We start from the raw sequence: 22,500 nt of genomic DNA, 5'->3' as shown, positions 1-22,500 counted from the left end.
GGCACAACAGGCCACCATGGAGGAGAGAGGAGGAAATCAAACACACACACACACACACACACACACACACACACACACACACAAAAAAGAACTCTGCACTGCCTCTCCGCCGATGAATTAAAGGCACCGCGCTCATTGTGTGTGAACTTATTTATGCATTTATGCATCGATTCTCTCTCTATATGTGTGTGTCTCTGTGAGTGTGTGAGTGTGTGTGTGAGTGGGGGGTCCTGAATGCTACAAGAAAGGGTCTGTATTTTAGCATATGTGATTAAACATGTCAGCGCCCACACCTCCTCTGTCTGTCTATAAGCATGAGCGTCTCCCATCTCCTCTCTGCGCCTCCTCCTCCGCGCCTCCATCCTTGTGCAGCATTCATTAGTGCGTGCGTGTATATCTCGTGCTGATCCTGCACAGCTAGGAGAAAAAAAACACCTCCTCCAACCACACCAAAAAAACACCACCTCCACCACTACTGCTATAGCCAACAGCAGCACCATGGAAACCTGCCTGCCTGGACCACCCTGCTAATGAGCTACCTGAGAACTACCTGAGACCTACCTCAGATGACTATTCACAACCGCTGGACCTTGACCATTACAGATACACCACCTCCTCCTAACACACTGATCCGTGCCACGCTGAAGAGGATCATTGCCTTCAGGGGAGGATCATGGAGTTCAGACAAAGAACCTTGTATGCCAAAGCAGCTTATGTGTTGTTCGTTATCCACAGGAGCCGTTTCAGCATGTGGGAATGAAGCGCTGGAATGTTGTTCTTCCCTATCTCCTGGAGGAGTGTGTGTTAGTGTGGGAGTGTGTGTTAGTGTGTTTGTGTGTGTGTGTGTTAGTGTGTTTGTGTGTGTGTGCGTGTGTGTGTGTGTGTGTGCGTGTGCGTGTGCGTGTGTGTGTGTATGTGTATGTGTGCGTGTGTGTGAGCATGTGTATGTGTGGAGGGAAGGCTCATTAGGTAGAGGGTGCTATTCTAAACAGCAGTGCTGGACTCGAGGACTCACTGTCTTGTACTTGACGATGTACTCCAGGATGGGCATGCCCCCGTCGTCCTGCTTGATCAGGCCCAGCCTGTAGGCCTTGCCCACCCCTCGCTGGCCGTTCACCGACGGGGGGCTTGGCTCCCCTGGAGGAGTGAAAACACACTGTTATCCTCACCCACTCATCAGCACACTCACACAGCACACATGTAGACATAGAAATATACCATGGAAATATAGGTCTCTGCTCTTCCATAAACAAACTACACAGCATAGACTGTAGGGTCTGACATGAGACTCAGAAAGCTCACTGAACACTTTTGACCATGAAGTGGACACTCTGTTCAAAGCGTGCAGCGCTATCGTGTACTTGTCAGTAGGACAAAAGGGAGAGGATACTCACGTATGGGCAACGTCAGAAAGCTCTCTGTGCGGCTGAACTCGCCCTGACCTTTTCCGTTCACTGCGGCGACGTGCACTTCATATGTGGTGTTGGGCTCAAGGTTGGATAGCAGTACTAGCGCTGTGAAGACAGGGAGAGAGAGATGAAGGGGGGGGGGGTGGATAGAGAGATGGAGAGAGGTAGAGAGACAGGCAGAGAGAGAGAGAGAGCGACAGAGGCGTAGAGGGAAGAGAAAGAGAAGAGTGGAGAGGGAGAGAGATTGAAGGAGGCATATGATTGAAGATGGACATTACTTTCCTCAATCTAGCCCATGGCCTCCAAACTAACTTACTTCAGAATTATGGATATTAGCTCTGAGCAGTGGTAGGCTAGCTTATCTTGCTGTCCGATTTGTCCTTTAAGTTTCTTTTGAAGTTTGAACATCACACCCGGCCCTTCTGGCTGTTGTGGAAGAAAAAATCAATTTGTGATCTTGTGGGAGAGCGTAATCTGACTGTGCCACGGCTGTTCAAGATCTCCCATCACTGGACTCCTCTATTTTTGACCCCCGCAGGGAACCGTACCGTCTCAAGGTCTGAGGTCTCCTGTGGACTGAGTGCGTGTGTGTGTGTGTGTGTGTGTGTGTGTGTGTGTGCCTGTATCTGTGTGGCAATATTACTCTGTGAAGATCAAACACTTCTCTCCATGAAGGTCATTGGCATTTTCCATGTGGTTCACCAGACTCCCTCCCAGGACTTGTGCATAGTGCTGTAAAAAAGTATTTGCCCCCTTCCCGATTTGTTCTATTTTTGCATATTTGTCCAACTCATTTTAATATAAGACAACGACACGAGAAAACATAAAATGCAGCTTTAAAATGATTCAATTTATTGAAGGTAATGTCGAGTTGTCTTGTCAAAACCTATATGTGACCCTCCATAGCGAAAACAGTCGCTTTGGTAAAATCTACAAAATTAAGTTATTTTCAAATGAATGGCCATAAACTCAGCGTTCCAACGATATGTATATCGAAGGTACTACAGAAACTATCGCTAAGATAACCGCATCCAAAGTTGACATGGTTCTCCCGCCACGATATGAAGAGGAGAAAATCAACTTCTTAAGCGGCCAGGACAGCGGGAATGACTGCTAATGTGTTGAATCTTCACTGGATTGAACATGCAAAACGTATGTTTTTCCGTGAAATGAGTTCACGATATGAAACTGTAGACTGATACTGTCGATTATGCGAAAACACCCAGAAGTTTGTTTATTGTGGATTTTCACAAAATAGTATTGTGCGACAAGCGACTGTTTTCACTATGGAAGGTCACATACCTGTATATCACCCATGTGAAAAATGAATTGCCCGCCTAAAACTAATAAAAGGTTGAGCCATCCGTGGCAACAACAGCAGCAATCAACTGTTCCAAAGAAGTCGCTTTCATCATTGCAGAGGAAATTCGGTATTCCCCTCTTTGGCAATAAACCACAGACCAGTACAAATGAGTGTGAAGCACATGTTTGACCCCAGTGAGATGTAGTGCAAGAAAACAGTGGGATGTCAATACATGTAACAAACCTTTGTTGCTAATCTTTCAAAAGACTATACATCCCTATAGACTTCCATGAAGTCAACCAACAATTACCCAACTGTTTAAACGGTCTGTGTATGGATTAGTGTGTGTCTGTGTGTGTGTGTGTGTGTGTGTGTGTGTGTGTGTGTGTGTGTGTGTGTACGTGTGTGTGTGTGTGTGTGCATCCCAAGCAACCACCATCACACATAGCTATCCACGGTGTCACCGAGTTATCTGTAGCCAGTAAACTGGAAAAGTGCTGCTCAGACGCTTAATTGCCAGTGGATGGTGACAGATCAATAACGGTGCTTGGAGACGAGAGAGACGAGACGACGCCAGCTACTGGTGCAGCGCGAGGGTACAGCCTTGGGCACCGTGCTGACAGGCACCACGCGCGCCAGCACGCTCGTCATTCCTCGGCGGAGATGAGAGGAGATGAGGGCTCTGGCGGTGGAAATGATGATGGCGATATCAACATCCTCACGGGTAGCGGAACAGCTTGTTCCAGCATGGTTGTGACATTTCAACCCATGATGCTCTTCCCACAGATCTGGTGAAACCTCTACTATACCCCCTCCAGCCCCCCCAAAACAATCAGCTCTACCTATCAGCTCCAGTTGCTGCAGTCAACAGCTAGAACAGCCAGGCAGCTACAGTGCTACACTTCGGGGCATGTTCATGAGCCCCCATGTTCATGTCCCCAGAGTGTCAGGGATATCTATGCAAAAAATCTCTGGAATTATCCTTTAACATTGGCACCTTCCCCTGTATGAATCACTGTGGAAACCTACTGTGTGAACCTCTGTCTATTTGACATACTGTGTAGACAACCTTACCTACTGCACACCTACTCCTTATACTGTGTGCACTGTATTTTAAGCAGTATACAGTACATATCAGTGTCTACTAAATGTCAGGAGAGATGGGCTAAAATGTAAATTTGGATGTACAGCTCCACAACATTACATTTAGCTTATAGTCCCCGCGCTGTAAGTGACCTCTAATGACGCTGAAGAAGAACTCACTCTGTGTTCCTTGTGACTTGACGGCCTTCCAGTCTTGCGAGCCGGCGTCCTTGTACTTGACCAGGTAATGGTCTATGGGGACTCCGCCGTGAGAGTCGGGCTTCACAAACGTCACCGTGGCAACGCGCTGGGCCACTCCGCTCAGTCGCACGGAGTAGGGGTTGGAGGGCACATCTGCAACGGGAGAGAATGATTGACTCGGCGACGTCTCATAGCATACAATATGGGACTCCAGTGTGCTCAGATGCACTCTCTGCTATGGGAATATCAGGAAACTGCGGTCTACGGCTCTGTTTCATTATCTCAAAATGAATTCCCTTCCCACTGATATTCATGATGATACATTTTCAGGGAGTATCAGTTCATATATAAGCAATCAATAAGAGAGAATCATACACACTTGCAGAAGCACAGAGCACTGAATATTCTTTCTATCTCCCCCACACACACCTTGATACTCACCCACCCTCCGCCCCACACACACCGCCACACATAAACAAACACATATACACATAAATGTATTTCAGTCAATAAGGTCCAGAGGGCGTGAGTGAATGAAAGGCATCCATTGTAAGCCACTGGAGATGAGTGTGCAGGAGAGGAGAGCACTATCCTTGTCACTTTATCATCCAACACTATACTCAAAATTTTCCAGGAAAAGTCTGTACGTGTGATACACACACACACACACACACACACACACACACACACACACACACACACACACACACACACACACACACACACACACACACACACACACACACACACACACACACACACACACACACACAGAGTTCCATACAACAGTGCTTTGCAGATAAAAATTGTACAGGGTGAAAGGCATACCTGCAAACACACACACGCACACACTAACAGAGTTAATGTAACACAAACACTAAATCAGCACTAGCACGTCTCCCACGCCGACTCCTAGTGCCACTGGATCATTAGCTCTTTAGTATTCCACAGCCTCTTTCAAAAGCTGTATACTTTTCTCTCTCTCTCTCTTTCTCTCTCTCTCTCGCACACTCGTGCTTTAACCACCACACATTCCATTCCATTTGAAAAGTGTAGCGTTCACTTCAGGTATTTTGTGCATCGTGGAGATTATCATGCATTTCAAATGACTGAATAAATGTTTGCCTATCTGCTGCTTATCGCCCTAATCCCTCTGCCGAGAGCCGCTGCTGTATTACAGGGCTCCAGGTGCAGCACGGTGAGGGGGTCTGCACAGCGAGAGAGAGAGAGAGGGAGAGAGAGAGAGAGAGATGGAGAGAAAAGTAGAAAGAGAGAGAGAAAGAAAGAGAGGGAGAGAGAGAGAGATGGAGAGAAAAGTAGAAAGAGAGAGAGAGAAAGAGAGAGAGCGATGAAGAGAGACAGAAAAAAAGAGAGGGAGAGAGAAAGATAGAGGGAGAAAGAGAGAGAGAGGGAGGAAGACTTTTGGGCTGGAGCAGAAGGAGGGATGGAGAGAGGGATGGAAGGAGGGAGAGATGGAGTCCGGCAGAGACGGAGCAGCGCTCTGCTATCAATCCAGCGGCCCCCAATCTCCACCTGCATCTCCCTGCCCACTCTCATTAGCTGAGCCAGAGGAGACGGAGGGAGGGAGAGAAGGAGCGAGGGAGGAGGAGGAGGGAGGGGGGAACAGAGGAGGAGTTGAGAGAATAAGGGAGAGAGAGGAAGAGAGAGAGAGAGAGGAGCTTGTGCTGAATAGCAAATGCCTGCTTTAATAAAATCCAGCTTGATAGAGACAGAGGAGGGAGGGGTGGAGTGAGTGAATGAGAGAGAGAGAGAGAGAAAGAGAGGAGAAAAAGGGTAAGAGATGGTTGGGAGAAGTAGAAGGACAGAGAATAAGGAGCCAGCGACAACAGAGGGAGTGAGAGAGAGAGTGGAATAGATAGCACTGGCAGAGAGAAGGAAAGAGAGAGATAGACTGAGAGAAAGAGAGAACAAAAAAGAAAGAGGGAGAGGAAGAGAGGGCCAAGTACAAAGGAAACAGACAGCCAGAGAGAGAAGGGAAGACAAGAAAAGGAGACAATGTCCTCCCTCCCCTCTCCTCTCCACGTCTCCTCCCCTCTCCCCCTCTCCTCTCCTTCCTCTACTCCTCTCTCCTCCTGTGTGGAGGTGCTGTGTGTGTGGGGAGGTGGCCGTCCCCTGCCTGTGGCTCGTGTGTCCATGTCTCCCTGGGGAGCTTGACCTTGTTTAGCCCGCCTCAGCACACCAGCGGGCTGCACTCCACACACATCAGTCCCATTATTAGCACAGCCAGGTTCTGTGTGTGTGTGTGTGTGTGTGTGTGTGTGTGTGTGTGTGTGTGTGTTTGTGTGTGTGTGTGTGTGTGTGTGTGAATGAGAGAGTGAGGGTGTGAAAAGATCCTTGCCATCTGGCCACGAGTGTGTGACGTTGAGATTGTGCGAGAGTGTGTCAGAATGAAAGTTTCCATTCTCAGTTCCCATTCTTAGCACTCAGAGAACAGTCCTACAAGATAGACAGGAAGTCAAGCCTGCATGAAGTGCGGTCAATTCTAACTATACCACACCCTGTCTAGTCAGTCACACACACACACACACACACACACACACACTGTGGCTGACATGCTTGACGGACCCTGCTCTGACTTACCAGCCTGGGCCAAGATGAATTCCTGGAAGCGTATATCAATGTTGTTGCGTGCTGTGCAGTTGTACCGGCCAAAGTCCCTCTCTGACATGGGAGTGACCTGGGCAAGCGAGAAAGATAGTAAGATGGGACAACAGGTAGAATGGTTACATTCAGTGCATAGCAGCGGAAATATTTTAATTGGTCATGCCTATGAAATGAAATCAGAGACAGAGAAAGACAAGAAGAAGAGAGAGAGAGAGAGAGGGAGAGAGGGAGAGAGAGATTCTCTTGATATTCATTTAATCCAATTGTCTTATCTACATCAAGAGGGAACGATAAAAATACAATTAAAAACTTTCATGAGATACACAGAAACACACAACTTTAAATACTGTGGAGGAGCACACATTATTAAACAGATAAGACTGTTACTTTGAAAGGTTATCTTATCAATAACTTAAAGGTTAGTCCAGATGGAATAGTCAATGACAGTACATTTAAAGTTGTTTGGAAACAGCAGGAGTTCAGCGCTGTCATTCAAACATCTTGAAGAGCTGTGTATATGTAAACGCACCGTGGGATTACCAAGATGGTGTGAGTGATATCTGACGTTGATTAAATTTAACTTCAGCAATTAACACATAAAGATAATGTGTAAGCGCTAGAGTGCGACAGGGCAGAGTCGATGTCTTCTATATCGTAGCTCAAATGTTGATTTATATGCTCAAAGGTATATTCTTTGTTTGGTTCTTCATGCTTTCATGCTAACTGCTAACACTGAATTTTAATAGTTAGGCTGATGAAGCAACTGTGGCAAATTTCCATGTAAAAGGCCTGTGTACCAACATGTGTAGAACATGATGTCCTGTTCCACCAAAAAGTTCATGCACTCACCTGTGCGTTAGATCTTGCCTGAATGCAACATCTCTCCCTTCACACATACCCCAAGCATCACCTGATGCTAAAAAGCATCACCTGATGCTACTACAGTAAGCCTCACCTGACCATCACCTGAGAGGACTGACGTATATGTAAAGCAAAACAAAGAGGCACTTAAGAAGCACTTCAGAAAGGTCCCAATGACAAGGACTGCCATGATTAAAATAAACACTAAAGCACTTTTCATCTGTCGCACGCATGCTTCTTGTTTATCCAGCAAATAACGATGTCCACAGACAAGGAAGAGTATGATGCATGGTTTTATGAAAGTGTGATGTATTGCGAAATCAAAACATGTCAAATTTGTCTCATTCCATCGAACTACAGATCCGCTAACCGATCTGATAAACGTACAATCTTATAACCGGTAGAGGGCCGTGAATGCAGTGAATTCAGTGAATGCAGAAGTGCCATTCACCCTATTATGAGTTGATGAACTACTGAAGTACTATTTCAAGGTACTAAAACTCTTTTGTGTTTCTTTAATGGTGGAGGGCCCACTTAACACCAGCACATGATATGGCTGACGATAAGTTAACCCCAATGGACGCTTGGGAAGTGTCAGAAACCCCATGCTAGAAACGAAACCTGAAATTGAGAACTAGATGAAGTAATACATTATTTCTAATGAAAGTACTAAAAAGGAAATCCACCATTGTCTACTTCCGGGTCAGTTCCAATTGGCTCGTCAGCACGTCACATCGGTCGGGGGACAACCCCTGACTCCTGATTGGACATGTGACCCAAGGACACTATACAGTAGGCCCTGAGTCGTTGCTGAACTGTATAAAAGGCATCGCATCACAGTTCAGACTTCAGATTGTGTACACCTTCTCATGGGAACAGGTCATCTGCAGATACCTTGATTCACCAAAGGGTTGCCGGTTCAATCCCTGACCAGTAGGAAAAATGTGGGCGGGGGAAGTGGTTGGGCACTGCTCTCCCATGCCCACATCCACAGCTGAAGTGCCCTTGAGCAAGGCACCTTACCCCAAACTGCTCCCTGAGTGCCACCATAGCAGGAAGCTCACTGCTCCGGGTTAGTGTGTGCTTCACTTCACTGTGTGCTGTGTGTGTTTCTCTAATTCACGGATTGGGATAAATGCAGAGACCAAATTTCCCTCACGGTATCAAAACACTTACTTACTTACTAAATTTAATTCAATTTGGATATTTACTGTGGTTTTCCATGACACAACTTTGAATTTGAATTAGAATTTTAATGTATTCAATGTATCAGGGTGTGTGTGTGTGTGTGTGTGTGGGGGGGGGGCAGTACCTCCAGTAGTGACCTCCCGGGGGCGCTGAAGACGCGCATGTTGGGGATGCCCTCGCTGGGAATGGTCAGCTTCTCTCTCCTCCACAGGATGGTGGCCGGCGGGTTGGACATGGCGTCACAGCTGATGTTGACTGGATTCCCCTCCCACGAGTAAAATATTGTGTGATTGGTCTGGAACTTTGGGGCATCTGCAGGGAAATGTCCAAAAAGAGTGACGAATGACCACAAAGTCATGAGACTGAACACGCCATAGAACAAAACCGCATCAGCACACTGACTCAATGAAATGACGAAACACTCAACACGAAAGACTTAGTGTCTGCCTCCTTTGACGCCAGGTTTTCTGTCTGGCTGCAGCTGTGGGGGGATCATGTATGGTGATAAAGCAAGGTCACGCAGAGGTCACGCAGAGGTCAACCAGGCAAACCACAGGATAACTGCCATGCTTTAGCAACACACTGACATGGTGTGAGTATGTGTGTGTAGAAATCTATCTCTGTGTGTGCATGAATCCTTCTCAAGAGGCTTTGCTGTCCTAACAACGGCGACCTCCAGCTCTTGCATGGTATTTCTATACCGTGGCCCTACTCCCACTTGACAATGTATATTGTGTATATTGTGTCTATGTACTGTATGTGTGTGTGTGTGCGTGTGCGTGTGTGTGTGTGTGTGTGTGCTATTTTTCAGCCTCTTACATCTGCATGCATCACTTTTATCTATTAATTCATCCATTAGTTTGTTTCCTCTCTCCATTCTCCATCTTGTCTCCACCTTTCTCCTCTTTTTCTCACCCTCCACCTCTCTATCTCCCTCTCCAGCTCTCTCTATCCCACTGCACCTCTCCCTCTCTCTCTCTCTGTCCTGCTCTCTCTGTCACACACAGAGCACCATTAGAGGGATTGGTGCTGGGTTGGGTGTCAGATCTGTGCCTTTGGGACTGAATGATTGAGTTCATTAGCACCCCTATCGGAGCGTCCTCTCCACAGTCCACCAGGCACACACACACACACACACACACACACACACACACAGACACACACACACACACACACACACACACACACACACACACACGCTGGCACCCAGCCGTGTTCCCCTAGTCCTGCCAATGTCATGCGCGTCATGCTGTGTGATTGGTTAATCTGCTGTGGCATCATCATGGAGAGATGTGACATGACAGGCCTCTAGCTGAATGTCACCGACCCGTGACAGGCGAGCGATAACACCCGGCACCTCCACCGCAGAGGGACGAGGGGGGACGAGGGGGGACGGGGGACGGGGGCACACTCCCACTCCCTCATAGGCAGAGGTGGAGGAAGCTCTGGGTCATGGAGCATAAGGCCGTACTGGGGGGATTCAGAAATGTGTGGGCTGTTGATTTAAGAAACAGGGAACATCTTTTAAATATTGTGTCTTTATATGTTGGTGTGGTATGCCGTACATTCCCATACTATACTATACATGGATTTTGCTAAACGTCTTCAGCTATGAGGTTAATACATGGGTGCAGTTAATATGGTATTCATTTTGTTTCTTTAACATGCATACTTGCACCGTGCTGCCATTTCACACAATGCAGCTACAGTAATACAAAGGAAATGACTGTAGGGGTTTTTAAATGTACAGTAGATTCATATATGAATGTACAATTGTGTGTGTACGTGTGTACATGTGTGTGTGTGTGTGTGTGTGTGTGTGTGTGTTTCCTTACACTCTATGTCCAGGTACATGCTCTTCTGACTTCCTCCAATCCTGCTCTTGGCTTCACAGTCGAAGCGCCCTAGGTCAGCCAGAGACACGCCCACTATGACCAACAGGGACTCGCCGTGGCGACCACGGACTTCCACGTGCCCATCTTTGTCTTTTTTGCTTGTTTGCTTGCTCTACACACACACACACACACACACAGAGGGAGAGAGAGAGAGAAAGAGCGAGAGAGAGAAGCACAACAGCTATTGATTAGTGTTGATAACCTGTTGACATTATTGCTCTATTTTTTGAATCCAAAGACTGATTTTTGAACAGATGAACCTTGGGTGGGATTTTAGTGTAAACAAGAACACGTAACATTCCAGAAACACCAACTGTCTTACTAACAGACACGTATAATCAGATGTGTAATGTGATAGAGACAGTTGGCACGTGCCAACACACTCGGTATGTCACTTGGTGAGCACTTCATCAGGTGGGTGATCGTTTCTCGATCGTTTCCATGGAAAGTTACAACAACACTGAAAGGATTTTATTGTGTGGCCAATGTTGTAAAGGAGAAATGTTGGCCAGCAAGTTGGTGTTTGTGTTGTGATGAGTTGATGACAAGTCCAAACACCATCCGGCGTTCATATGAGTGGCTGGTGTGCGCAGCGTCAGGGATTCTGCTGCACATCAGAGATACTGGGAGCGCGCGCTAGTCTAGCGCTCTCTGCCTGTCCTACGCTTCCTATCCAATTTGCAGAGATAATGCAGGCTGGGACCGCGAAAGCCTGATCCACACCAACACACTCTCCCAATAATAAAAACACACACAAAAGCCATCCCAAGTCGTGGGGACTGTGTGATGTGGAAAATGAAGTGATGGAGCATTGAGTTGTATCCCCCCTACCCCCCCCCCCTCCATCTCATAAACTCTCCCTCTCTCTCTATCTCCCTGTAGCGCTTGCTCCCATCTCCCTCAGATGCAGGCCTTTCTAATCGCTCCCAGGACAGCGGGTGGCTGAAAGTGCTCATTAAGATCCTCCGTCAGGAGCCCCCCACCCCCCCACCCCCCCTTCCCGACCCTCCAGTCCCCCTCTCTCCACCTCCCTCTACCTCCCTCTCTCCTACCTCTATGGAGCACTTCCATTTGCCGCCATTGTTGTTGCCGTAACAACCAGCCTTTCATGGCATTCTAACGATCTTTGACAGCTTTTCCTCCTACTATCGCTAGCTCTCCCCCCCTCTCTTCTATTCTACATCTCCTCTCCCTCCCTCTCTCTCTCACTCCCCCCACTCCCGCTCTCCGCTCCCTCCCTCCCTCCCTCCCTCCCTTCCTCTCCCCCGCGCTCTGCTAAGGCATAATGATGGAGTGCAGGTTTGGATGCATGACCGATGCGGCTGAAGGCCCTTATCTCACACACGCCATTCTCCCACGCACACAGAAAACACACTTAACTCAGCAGGCTGCTGGGCAGACTCCGGCGGTACAAAGGCTGCTTTCATGTAGTCCTGTGTACGCTTGTGGGTGCCCAGGTAATGCATGGCAAGAGACTGCAAGGCTATTTGGTCTTCAGATATAGTATCTGTGAAGCCACGGACGAAGCCACGGATGAAAGTGCCTGTGTGAGTGTGTGTGTGTGTGTGTGTGTGTGTGTGTGTGTGTGTGTGTCCTTGTGTGGGTGTCTGAATTCGGTTTCCTCCTCCACAGCTTTGCATTTAAGATGTTGACAAAAGGACACCCACAGACATACACGTGCCTTGCTTTCGAGGTACAGTATGTGTTATTTGGCGTGGATCCGTGAGATATTTGTCGTGGATACTTTACCCACTACTACGAAATTCCTTTGTCCCACACTTTCATATACAATGCATTTTGGCTGTGTGCCTTACTCAGTACTGAGCATTTAAAACTAGTCTCACACTCAGTTTCGGATGTCAAGTAAGAACTTGAAACATCATTAGGAGAGATTTAGATGCACGTTAAGCTTCTGCTATGAGCTCGGAAAGACTCTCAATTGTGTTTGCCACTTTGTAGTGCACCAGCAGCAGCAAAATGATGTGTCCTATTTACTCAAACACAGACGCCTGAGGTCCCATCTTCAAGTCAAGACCTAGACTAATAACTATACCATCAACATACTTTAGGTCTAGACTAATAACTATACCATCAACATACTTTAGGTCTAGACTAATAACTATACCATCAACATACTTTAGGTCTAGACTAATAACTATACCATCAACATACTTTAGGTCTAGACTAATAACTATACCATCAACATACTTTAGGTCTAGACTAATAACTATACCATCAACATACTTTAGGTCTAGACTAATAACTATACCATCAACATACTTTAGGTCTAGACTAATAACTATACCATCATCAACATACTTTAGGTCTAGACTAATAACTATACCATCAACATACTTTAGGTCTAGACTAATAACTATACCATCATCATACTTTAGGTCTAGACTAATAACTATACCATCAACATACTTTAGGTCTAGACTAATAACTATACCATCAACATACTTTAGGTCTAGACTAATAACTATACCATCAACATACTTTAGGTCTACACTACTAACTATACCATCAACATACTTTAGGTCTAGACTAATAACTATACCATCAACATACTTTAGGTCTAGACTAATAACTATACCATCAACATACTTTAGGTCTAGACTAATAACAATACCATCAACATACTTTACGTCTAGACTAATAACTATACCATCAACATACTGTACATTAGGTCTAAACTACTAATGATACCATCAACATACTTTAGGTCTGAGAACCTCATACATCATATGATATGTTACTGGTCTCAGAGCACCTGCAAATATGACCGATGTCACTATTGTTCTACAGTACTGTATGTTAGATGGCATTCAGCATCTTTGTTTGCGGATGCACAATAAGGCATCCCACGGTGTGGGCACTGTATTCTATATGCTCTCTGAATGTGAATTACAGTGGGATATTTATTGTGCCACATGAGCTTCCCTGCCGAGGCAAGCAGCCTCATTTGTCAGAAACAACCGACATGTTTATCTGTCTCGGTGTAATGGGAGCCACTCTTCAAACATGCGTCTCAAGGAGAAACTGATGAGATGGCAACAGCAGTGGAGAAAGGAGGAACAAAGAGAGAAACCAATTCAAAAGTAATATCTAATGTTTCTTTTCTATGTTGTTAGCAAACAAAAAAAGAATAGCCTTGAATTTCTTTGTAAAGTCATCAAGCCCTACTGAGACTGCTGCAAAAACAATCCATACTCCATCTCTGCATGAGTGTGTGTGTGTGTGTGTGTGTGTGTCTCTTTGTGTGTGTGTGCGTGTGTGTGTGTGAGCCTTTGTGCATAAATAATTTCCCAGTGTGACTGTATTATAATGTGCGAACACTGACTGTGCTTGGATAAACATTAACAGTCCATCAGTTAAGTGCCACTGAGTGTGTGCTGGGTCTGTGGGGAGCTCTACATGTGTGTTTGTGTGTGAGGGAGAGTGATTGTGTGCAAATCCGTTTACCACTTTAACAATGCCGGATCTGTGTACTTCATGGCTTTACGTGTCTGGATGCATCGGCTACTCACGCCTTCATCCTAATAGCCTAAATACAGCTATTAAATGAATCATCATATTCATCATTATGTCCCTTCCTCCATCTTATTCTGTTGGAAAAGAGCCGGATGCACAATAAGGTGTTGCGTGTGCCCCTGTGTGTCCTTGTCTGCGTGTTCCTTTGAATGCGTATGACTTGAGTGAGGATTACTATGGCAGAAGCACGGCTCGTTCATCACCATATCCCAACACGTGCATCCATCTTATTATGGGAATCACTCCTCAATCGGGTGTTTCAAGGAGAAAATAGAGACAGCCATGTGAAGGAGGCGAGGGGGTTAGAGGGAGAGGGAGGGAGAGAGAGAGAGTGAGTGAAAGAGAAAGAGAGAGAGGGGAGGGGATCTAGGCCTGAGACGTGATGCAGTGTGTGCAGGCTCTAACCTGTTAACATAGATGGCAAAATGAAATGGCAATGACACCAATCGGTCGTCACACTTTCGGTCTGAGTGGGCCATTAAGGCCAGACTCCGTGAAGCGTGTGTATAATTGTGCGTGTGTGTACAGGTGTTTGTAACTACATCTTGTGCAAGACATCACCGTCTATTGTGGTTTGTGGCAGATACTATGACTGATTACTGCTAGCCCTGATAACACCATGAGTAATTGGTAATTGAGTTGAGTGATGCAGAAATGGTGTGTTGATGCGGGAATGGTGTGTTGTGATGCAGGAATGGTGTGTTGTGATGCAACATTTTTAAACAGGTGTAGGTGGCAGATGGAAACTCAGAACAAACAGAGAGAAGCCAGACAAACAAAATACCCCTACACCACACCACACTCCAACACTGTTTCAACACACCCTCCCCAGTCATAGTCTGAGGTACTGGTGAATCAATGCTTCATGGGACAATATCAGAGTGGAAACAGATACTTTCTGCTGCCTCTCTAGATTGTCTGTGTACAGAATGTGCTATTGAAATATTCTTTAGCAACATTATAGAATGATATGCCCATTTACCATTGAATAAACATTTCAACCTCAAAAAGTGAGACAAAGACACAACTTTCCAGAGATGTACAGTATATGGGGAAAGAAAAGACATTCAAATCCAATACTGGTGAATATTCTGCAGGCTACATACTCTCAAGAGGGCCACTCCTCACTGATGGCATTACAGTATTTCTGTATGTGGAGACTGAGGAGAGGAGAGTACAGTAAAGGACATTGTGTGTGTGTGTGTGTGTGTGTGTGTGTATGTGTGTGTGTGTGTGTGTGTGTGTGTGTGCGCGTGTGTCACCTCGTACTCGTCGGCGAAGGTCTGACCGTCGCTGGCTCTCCTCCAGATGATCTCGGGCAGCGGCTCGCCCTCGGCCTTGCAGGCGATCATGGCGGCGCTGCCCTCCACCGCGGTCACGTTGCGCAGCTTGGTGATGTGCGGCGCCACTGCAGGGCACAGGCGGGCACAGAGACACGAGGGTGAGGCAGAGGGACGGAGTAACAAAACCCCCACCCAGGCGGGACACAGAGATGCCAGGATATGATGACCGAGGAGAAAAAAAAGACGTGTGAACAGAGGGCGGGAGAGGAAGAGAAAATAGATGGACAGATGAATGCAGGAGACATTCAGAGATAAAGAACAAAACACCAAATCAGAGGCCATGATGAAACAGACAGCAGGGACTGAGATACTGAGTAAGTGATTTGCTGCTGTAAAAGCCCTCTCCTCCTTTGATTGCCTTTAATCAAACCTTCCGGGCGGCTTATCCTTCACTCACGTGGCGCACTAACATCTAAGCAATCGGGAGTCTTCCCGGCAAGAGGGAGGGGAAAAAAGAGGCCTGGCATTCCCCGCCGCCCCCTGAGTCAGACGGAACACTTTGGCAGTCCGCAGGCGTTGCCGGCCACGGCTGTTGATCCAGACGGCCACATGTGGCGCACTCCAGATTAATTCCATACGGTACATCTCCTCTTCCCAGGTGAGCCCGAGTGCAACTGAGAAGACACGCCGCGCGAATACTTATGATCCTCTCTCCCCCCACCAAGAGCAGAAAAAAGAAGAAGAGAGAGTGAGAGAGAGAGAGAGAGAGAGAGAGAGAGAGAGAGAGAGAGAGAGAGAGAGAGAGAGAGAGAGAGAGAGAGAGAGAGGGAGGGAAAAAAAACCCTTGTTCTAGATAAAGCCTGCTGTTATGGCATTCAGCTCATTAGTAGGGTAATTGATGTACAATAGCTCTCGCTCCTCCAGGTGAAGTGATGCTCTGGCGGGGCTGTTACCTCTCGGCTGTTAACCCGATAAATATACATTAGCGTCGCCACTCCCATAGGGGGGGCCTCCTGACGCTAACGCAGTTGCAGAGAGTCATTTCCAAATAATGGAAAACAGATTTGTATCCGAGGCCCCTGCGTGACAACAGCGAGACATAATAGCTTCGACACACTTTCGGCACGTAGTGTATAGCTTTTCCTTTTCCTCTCTCTCTCTCTCTCTCTCTCTCTCTCTCTCTCTCTCTCTCTCTCTCCCACTGCTAACAGCTTTGTGTGTTCTCTCTCTCTCTCTCTACTCTGCTGACAGTGGGGATAATTGTGAAGACTGGGAGCCTGCAGGGCTGGACCTTGCAGAAGAAGGCAGAAACAACTTTCCCACTCCTACAAGAGCGGCGAGAAGTTGAAAGGCATTGCAGTAAGGAAGTTGTTCTGCAACATTCATAATCCTCCAAGGAGTCGATATTTCATGCAACACTGACTTTAAGCTGCGACACCCACATGCATACCGCATTTGACAACCCCTCCTACCTAGTCCATAGAACAATATCAATCTGCATGCGTGCAAAGGTAGACAGGCAGCAGTGTGCGGCAAACACTAACCACTCTACTCTCCTCAACAACAGCATATTGACTGAATGCCAGAACTAACACACACTATATTGCTTTTGGAAACTACAAAGTGGAAAGTAATTAAAGCTCGCAATTGACACAAAAGGTGTCAATATATCAATACATCCATAGCAGCAGGAGACAGGGGGACGCCTTCAGAGAGCCTGTGCCCAGCGTGGCTCCAGCTGCTCTGGCTGGACATCAGAGCGCGCGTGGGCAGACAAGACTCCCTAAAAAGCTTTGCCTAACCAGGCGTGACCAAAAAAACACCCCGCCACCCCAGCGGTGCTTCCTGCTATCTCTCACGCTGACAGGGGTCGTAAAAGAAAGTTACTACCACGCTGCCCACCACGCTTGGCGAAAAACAAAACTCGTCTCCAATAACGTGGGGATTCATTTAAATGAAGAGCGCCCAAGAATCCCCTTTGCTTGCACATTGAAAGGATTCTGATGACTACAGAATAAATCTCCATACATTTCCATGCGGAGACAAGGCCCTATCGGAATAATCTGCAGAAAGGCTGGCAGCTTCATGAAAACCCAAATTGAAATTCTTGGCCATAAAGGATGTCTCTCCTGTTTTATGTTAAATTATTTAGAGCCTTGTTTATGAGACAGAAACATCGCCACACTTACGCTTTGTCTGTGTGTGTGTGTGTGTGAGGAGCGAGGACTTGGCCATGGCTGGTGGATTGACAGGATATTTGCCTGTCTGAGCATGACATGTTCTGAGATCCAGAATGGCTTCAGTCAGTTTATTGAGCTGCTGACTGATATGTGAAATGACTGGCCACACACCTTGCCTTTCACCGCCCATTCACAAGCTGGTGATTCTGGTTACAAACAGCACCTGTCCGCAGAAGTTTGTCCTTTGAGAAAGCGATCATTCAGCGATTCCATTTCAGGTCATATTACCGAGTCCAGACATTATAGTCATAACGCTTTTAATATCCTGTGATATTAATACTTCAGCTGGCGTAGATATGCTGCTGGAATCAATTTGAGACATGAATTCATTCTACCGGGGTATCTTCATGTACCACACACACACACACACACACACACACACACACACACACAGGCTTTCTCATATCATCAATGAAAATGGGCTTTCTCACCGAAGACTTTCAAGAACAGCTCCCGGTCCACTTCCCCAGCCTTGTTGGAGGCCTTGCACGTGTAGGGGCCTCCGTCGCCCTGCCGGATGTTCCGGATGGTCAGACTCGTGCCGCGGGCCCGGATGGCGTACTGCTCGGACTCATGCAGTTCCTTCCCATTCCTGCACACACAAGCATCCACAGAGGGAAATTGAGCTCAATTAAAAATGCAAAGGCTGGTCCAAAGTTTAATAAAGGACTTTTACTACAGTATATCGGAGTGCCTCTGATCTCTTTTCCCTTTTTTTTTTAAAAAATGCAAAGATTCAAGATACAAAAAGCCTTATTACCTCCACCAAGGAGGCTATGCTTTCATCGGGGACCGGTGTCTATCTGTCTGTTATTATGAAACAATCATCAGTGTTTATGACATAACCCTTCTGGCATTAAACTGTCATGTGTTTTTTGGTATGACAAGACAGGATTAGGGTTCATGTTTTATAACCATGTCATGTGTTCATGACAGTGGCACGTTACTCTGATCTCCATACCTTCAAGAGTTAACGAACGATTTTCTTTTTATTGAAAAATGCCAATCTGACATCAACTGCCAGTTGTCTCATATTTCTTATCTTAAGATCTCGAAATACTGCTAGTCTTTTCATCTTACAAGAAGATAAGGAGATCTTCTATGAGACAAAACAAGTTTGTTAACCAGCACTGTTCTCATGTGACAAATCATGCTGACTCACAACACCTACCATCTGAAACTAAGATTCACTTCTGATATGACATATGCAAAAACACATCAAATAGTGACACTTAAGTTCACCACAAGTTTCATTCACACAAGATTAAATCTTAACATTCCAGTCCAGACATGCTAGGCTCCACAAACTCTGCCAGGTGGACACTCTGTCATGATGTTGTCAGCAGGAAAGGGCTAGATTGTTCTGCGTTTAAAACCAAATAATTTATTTGGGTTGTCAGGAAAAAAGTCTATGACCAGATTCTTATCGGTCACATTTGCATACAAGAAATAAATTGGCACCCCAATGCACAGTACAAATGTACACACAGAATATAGTCATTGCAGTAACAACATGACTACATTGTGCATTTTATAACTTTGAAATGTAGAGATGTCACTGTTGTTAAGGGCTTCTTTTATTTGTATTGTACACTATGATAAGTGGGCTGGTCGGGAATCCAGGCTTAAAACACTGAAATTACAGTGGGAGTTTTGGACCATAATTCAGGTCACAGAGAGAGAGGGGAGGAAATGAGAAATCTCTCAGAGAAGAAATTGATGGATGCACAGGAAATAAGAAGAAACTAAAAAAAAATCTCAGGAGGCTTCAGTGCACAGACACACACGGCACATACACACACACACACAAGCCACCAAACTCCCTTCTGCTTTTGCGATAGCACTTCGGCATGCCATTCCGAACCACTCGCCACTAGGCAATAGCGCGCTGAAAAAAAATCTCTTTAAATCCACTGTGTCACATAGGCCTACATGTTGAGACATTGCGCCTTGTTTGACATTCCAACTATGCACCTTTCACTGTCTGGGGAGTTAACTGGCTGCCTATGAGCAATCGCAAAATAAATGACGCTTTCATTGTACTGCAATTTGTTATCTGCAATTTCCAGGGCAGCCCTGCGCTGCGTCAAATAGAAGTCTTTTTCACAGCCAGGAGTAAATCTATAACTGGGCACACATCTCGCCAAATTACATAAAAGAAAACTTTGCAAAGTTGGAGTTCAAAATATTCCGAGCGAGTTTCCGCTCGCCCTCTCTGAACCGGCGGCCATTAGAGTGCAGCTCATTGTCCGGCTCCCGATTCAAAAGGGCTTTCAGGGGAGATTGGATGAGAGGGCAGGGGGAGGTGCAGCTGCTGTGGAGAGCTGCGTGGAGTGATCTCCATTAAAGTGGTCCGTTTGGAGCGGACGGGTCAACAGCCACGAGGGCCACATGCAGAGCCCAACCACGGGGATTTTTTTTTTTGGGGGGGGGGGGGGGGGGGGGGCTGGGCAGGACCCTCTGCATGGCCACTTCAATCACTTGTTTGAGTTTTGGAGAGGATCAGGGGTTGGAGATGTAGTCCACGACAGGCATGTGGACTAATCATGGAGAAGTCGGGAGGCCACGCAGCCCGTGCCATCCATCCCGCTCTTCAGCACTCGTGTTCGTCACACAGATGATTGAATTCAACTGTTTCTCCAAAATGGCTCAGATAATCACATTGTCCTTGCATATTGGCCAAATACCTAAGGCAAAGGCGTATGAGGACAACAAGAAAAAGAGAAAAAGCTGTGCTGATCAGTGCCACATTGCCATAAACAGCAACTTGTTTTGCTTGCCCCCCCCACGTTCTCTTCCTCCTCTGCTCCCTCTGTTATTTCCTCTCTCTCTCTCTCTGTTGTGTAGTGACACCCTTCATTGAGTACATTCGTAAAAGGTCAGCGCGTGTAAACTCTCTCTCCCTCTCTCCCGCCCACCCGCATCCGTCTCCCCAGCCTGTCACTCCCATCTCACTGGGGGTAATTACTCTGATGGAGAGCCTGTAATCAACACATTGAACCGCTGTCAGCCGCGGGCCCCACATTAGCGCCCAAATCAAAATGGCTGATTTTACAGCCGAGGGCGTCAGCTCGGGGGCCGATCCCTCCGCTCCACTCCTCCACCTCTGGCACCATGATTTCTTAAAGCACAGCCAATTATGCTAGCGCTGCTCCTGATATTATTTCATCTGATGTGGCTCAAAGGGAGAATGATAGCGCCTGTGTGCTTAACCTTTGGACTGCTATTCATACATGCCATTAAGTTCAAATATATTTATATGAAAACAGGAGGGTAGTCCATTTTATGGGCGTGTTTATGCATGTTAAGTGATTGGGAAGATAATCAGAGGTATCAGTTAGAGTGATATCACTTCACAGTGTGTGTGTGTGTGTGTGTGTGTGTGTGTATGTGAGAGAGAGAGTATGTGTGTATGTGAGCATGTGTGGCCTAAACAGCAGGGTGTGTGTGTGAGTACATGCATGTGTAAACAGCAGCGGGCTTGGCCGTACCTGTACCAGGTGACATCCGGTTCAGGGGAGCCGTAGGCGCGACAGGTGAGGGTGACTGACTCCAGGTAGTCAGCCGTGGCGTTGAAGGACTGCTGGGGCACAGACAGCACTGGAGGCACTGCAGACACACACACACACACACACACACACACACACACACACACACACACACACACACACACACACACACACACACACACACACACACACACACACACACACACACACACACACACACACACCTTATTTATACAGTCTGTGTCAGTCAACACTTGAAGAGTTCTTTTCCAAAACGCTAAAACAAGTAATTTCAGTGGAACTGTCAGTTGGTTATGTTTAGTTGATTTATCTTTACTCAATCAAAACAAAACAACTGCATTTTTTATTGACATTACCGGAAATACACATTAAATAACATGATTTTTTAATGTTTTAAAAAACGGAGTGATTATTTGCACCCGGGTGTAAATAGTGGAATGGAGGCATTTTCTTATTTGCACCCAAACCGGAAATGCGTGCTATCCAACATAGCGGGACCATCTTGGCAGGAGATGGCCTACCTAAATCTAACAACTTAGGATTATTAAAACTATATTTGAGATGGGAAAGTGGTGCTAAATTTCCACAAACTTTATTCAGTGAACGGGTAAAGCCGTCCGTTTGCAAGCAAAATCAAGAAACACGATCTTTTAGTTTTGTTTACCGTTACCTAGCAACCCCAACAAGTGAGTCAATATTTAGTATTCTCCCCTTCTTCTCCGACGGGATGCAGTACGGCGGTAAAGTAACCAGGTTACCATGCTCGAGGTGTTAGGTTCAAAACTCGGCTGAATTTTTTTTTTTTTGCTTGCCAAAGTACGCACCATGACTTCTTTTTTCTTAGATGACGTTACCTCGCGGCAAATAAGAGTTTGTGCTTTTTGAACCTGTCAAAGATTGACTGGTTTTATTTCAGTTATGAGTACAGTTAAGTAGAAGTAGGCTTCAGTAGTTGTTAGAAAGGTTGTGTTTTGACTTTGAGCCCCCAACGCTGCCTGGAAGGCGCTTAGGCGTGGGTTAAGGTTAAGGTTAGGGTTAAGGTTAGGTTAAGGTTAGGGTTAAGGTTAGGTTAAGGTTAGGTTAAGGTTAGGGTTAAGGTTAGGAGTAGGATTAAATGTTTTTGAGTCAACAGTGGCAGCGCTGCCTGGAAGACAACTCAGAAAACAACTCTTTAAAGTAGCTTGTCTTTGATGAAGCTACCACATGACCACTCATTACCCTAATATTTGTATAATCACTTCCAAGTAACCCAGACATGGCAAAACAGCTAAAAACTGTTAAAAACTAAATTAGGCCTAGCCTACTGTAGAGCTGGTAAATACACAGGCCTATTGACAGAGAACATGGA

At 46.3% G+C, this 22,500-nt stretch overlaps 1 protein-coding gene across 3 annotated transcripts in view; it reads right to left on the bottom strand.

The window, feature by feature from the left end:
• The window catches only part of ncam2 (neural cell adhesion molecule 2), a 161,071-nt gene that overhangs the window by 18,322 nt on the left and 120,249 nt on the right, over positions 1-22,500 (bottom strand). For all 3 annotated transcript variants that reach the window (XM_062533931.1, XM_062533932.1, XM_062533933.1), the window contains exons 6-14: positions 21,114-21,231; positions 18,054-18,214; positions 15,362-15,507; positions 10,506-10,677; positions 8,795-8,982; positions 6,598-6,694; positions 3,976-4,149; positions 1,395-1,514; positions 1,016-1,137 (exon numbers count right to left, since the gene is read on the bottom strand). In XM_062533931.1, coding sequence (XP_062389915.1) covers positions 1,016-1,137; positions 1,395-1,514; positions 3,976-4,149; positions 6,598-6,694; positions 8,795-8,982; positions 10,506-10,677; positions 15,362-15,507; positions 18,054-18,214; positions 21,114-21,231 — 1,298 coding nt within the window. The remainder of the gene's footprint in view (positions 1-1,015; positions 1,138-1,394; positions 1,515-3,975; positions 4,150-6,597; positions 6,695-8,794; positions 8,983-10,505; positions 10,678-15,361; positions 15,508-18,053; positions 18,215-21,113; positions 21,232-22,500) is intronic.

Source organism: Sardina pilchardus, chromosome 4 (genome assembly GCF_963854185.1).
Source record: "Sardina pilchardus chromosome 4, fSarPil1.1, whole genome shotgun sequence".
Taxonomy (NCBI): domain Eukaryota; kingdom Metazoa; phylum Chordata; class Actinopteri; order Clupeiformes; family Clupeidae; genus Sardina; species Sardina pilchardus.
This window is presented reverse-complemented; position numbering and strand designations above follow the sequence as displayed.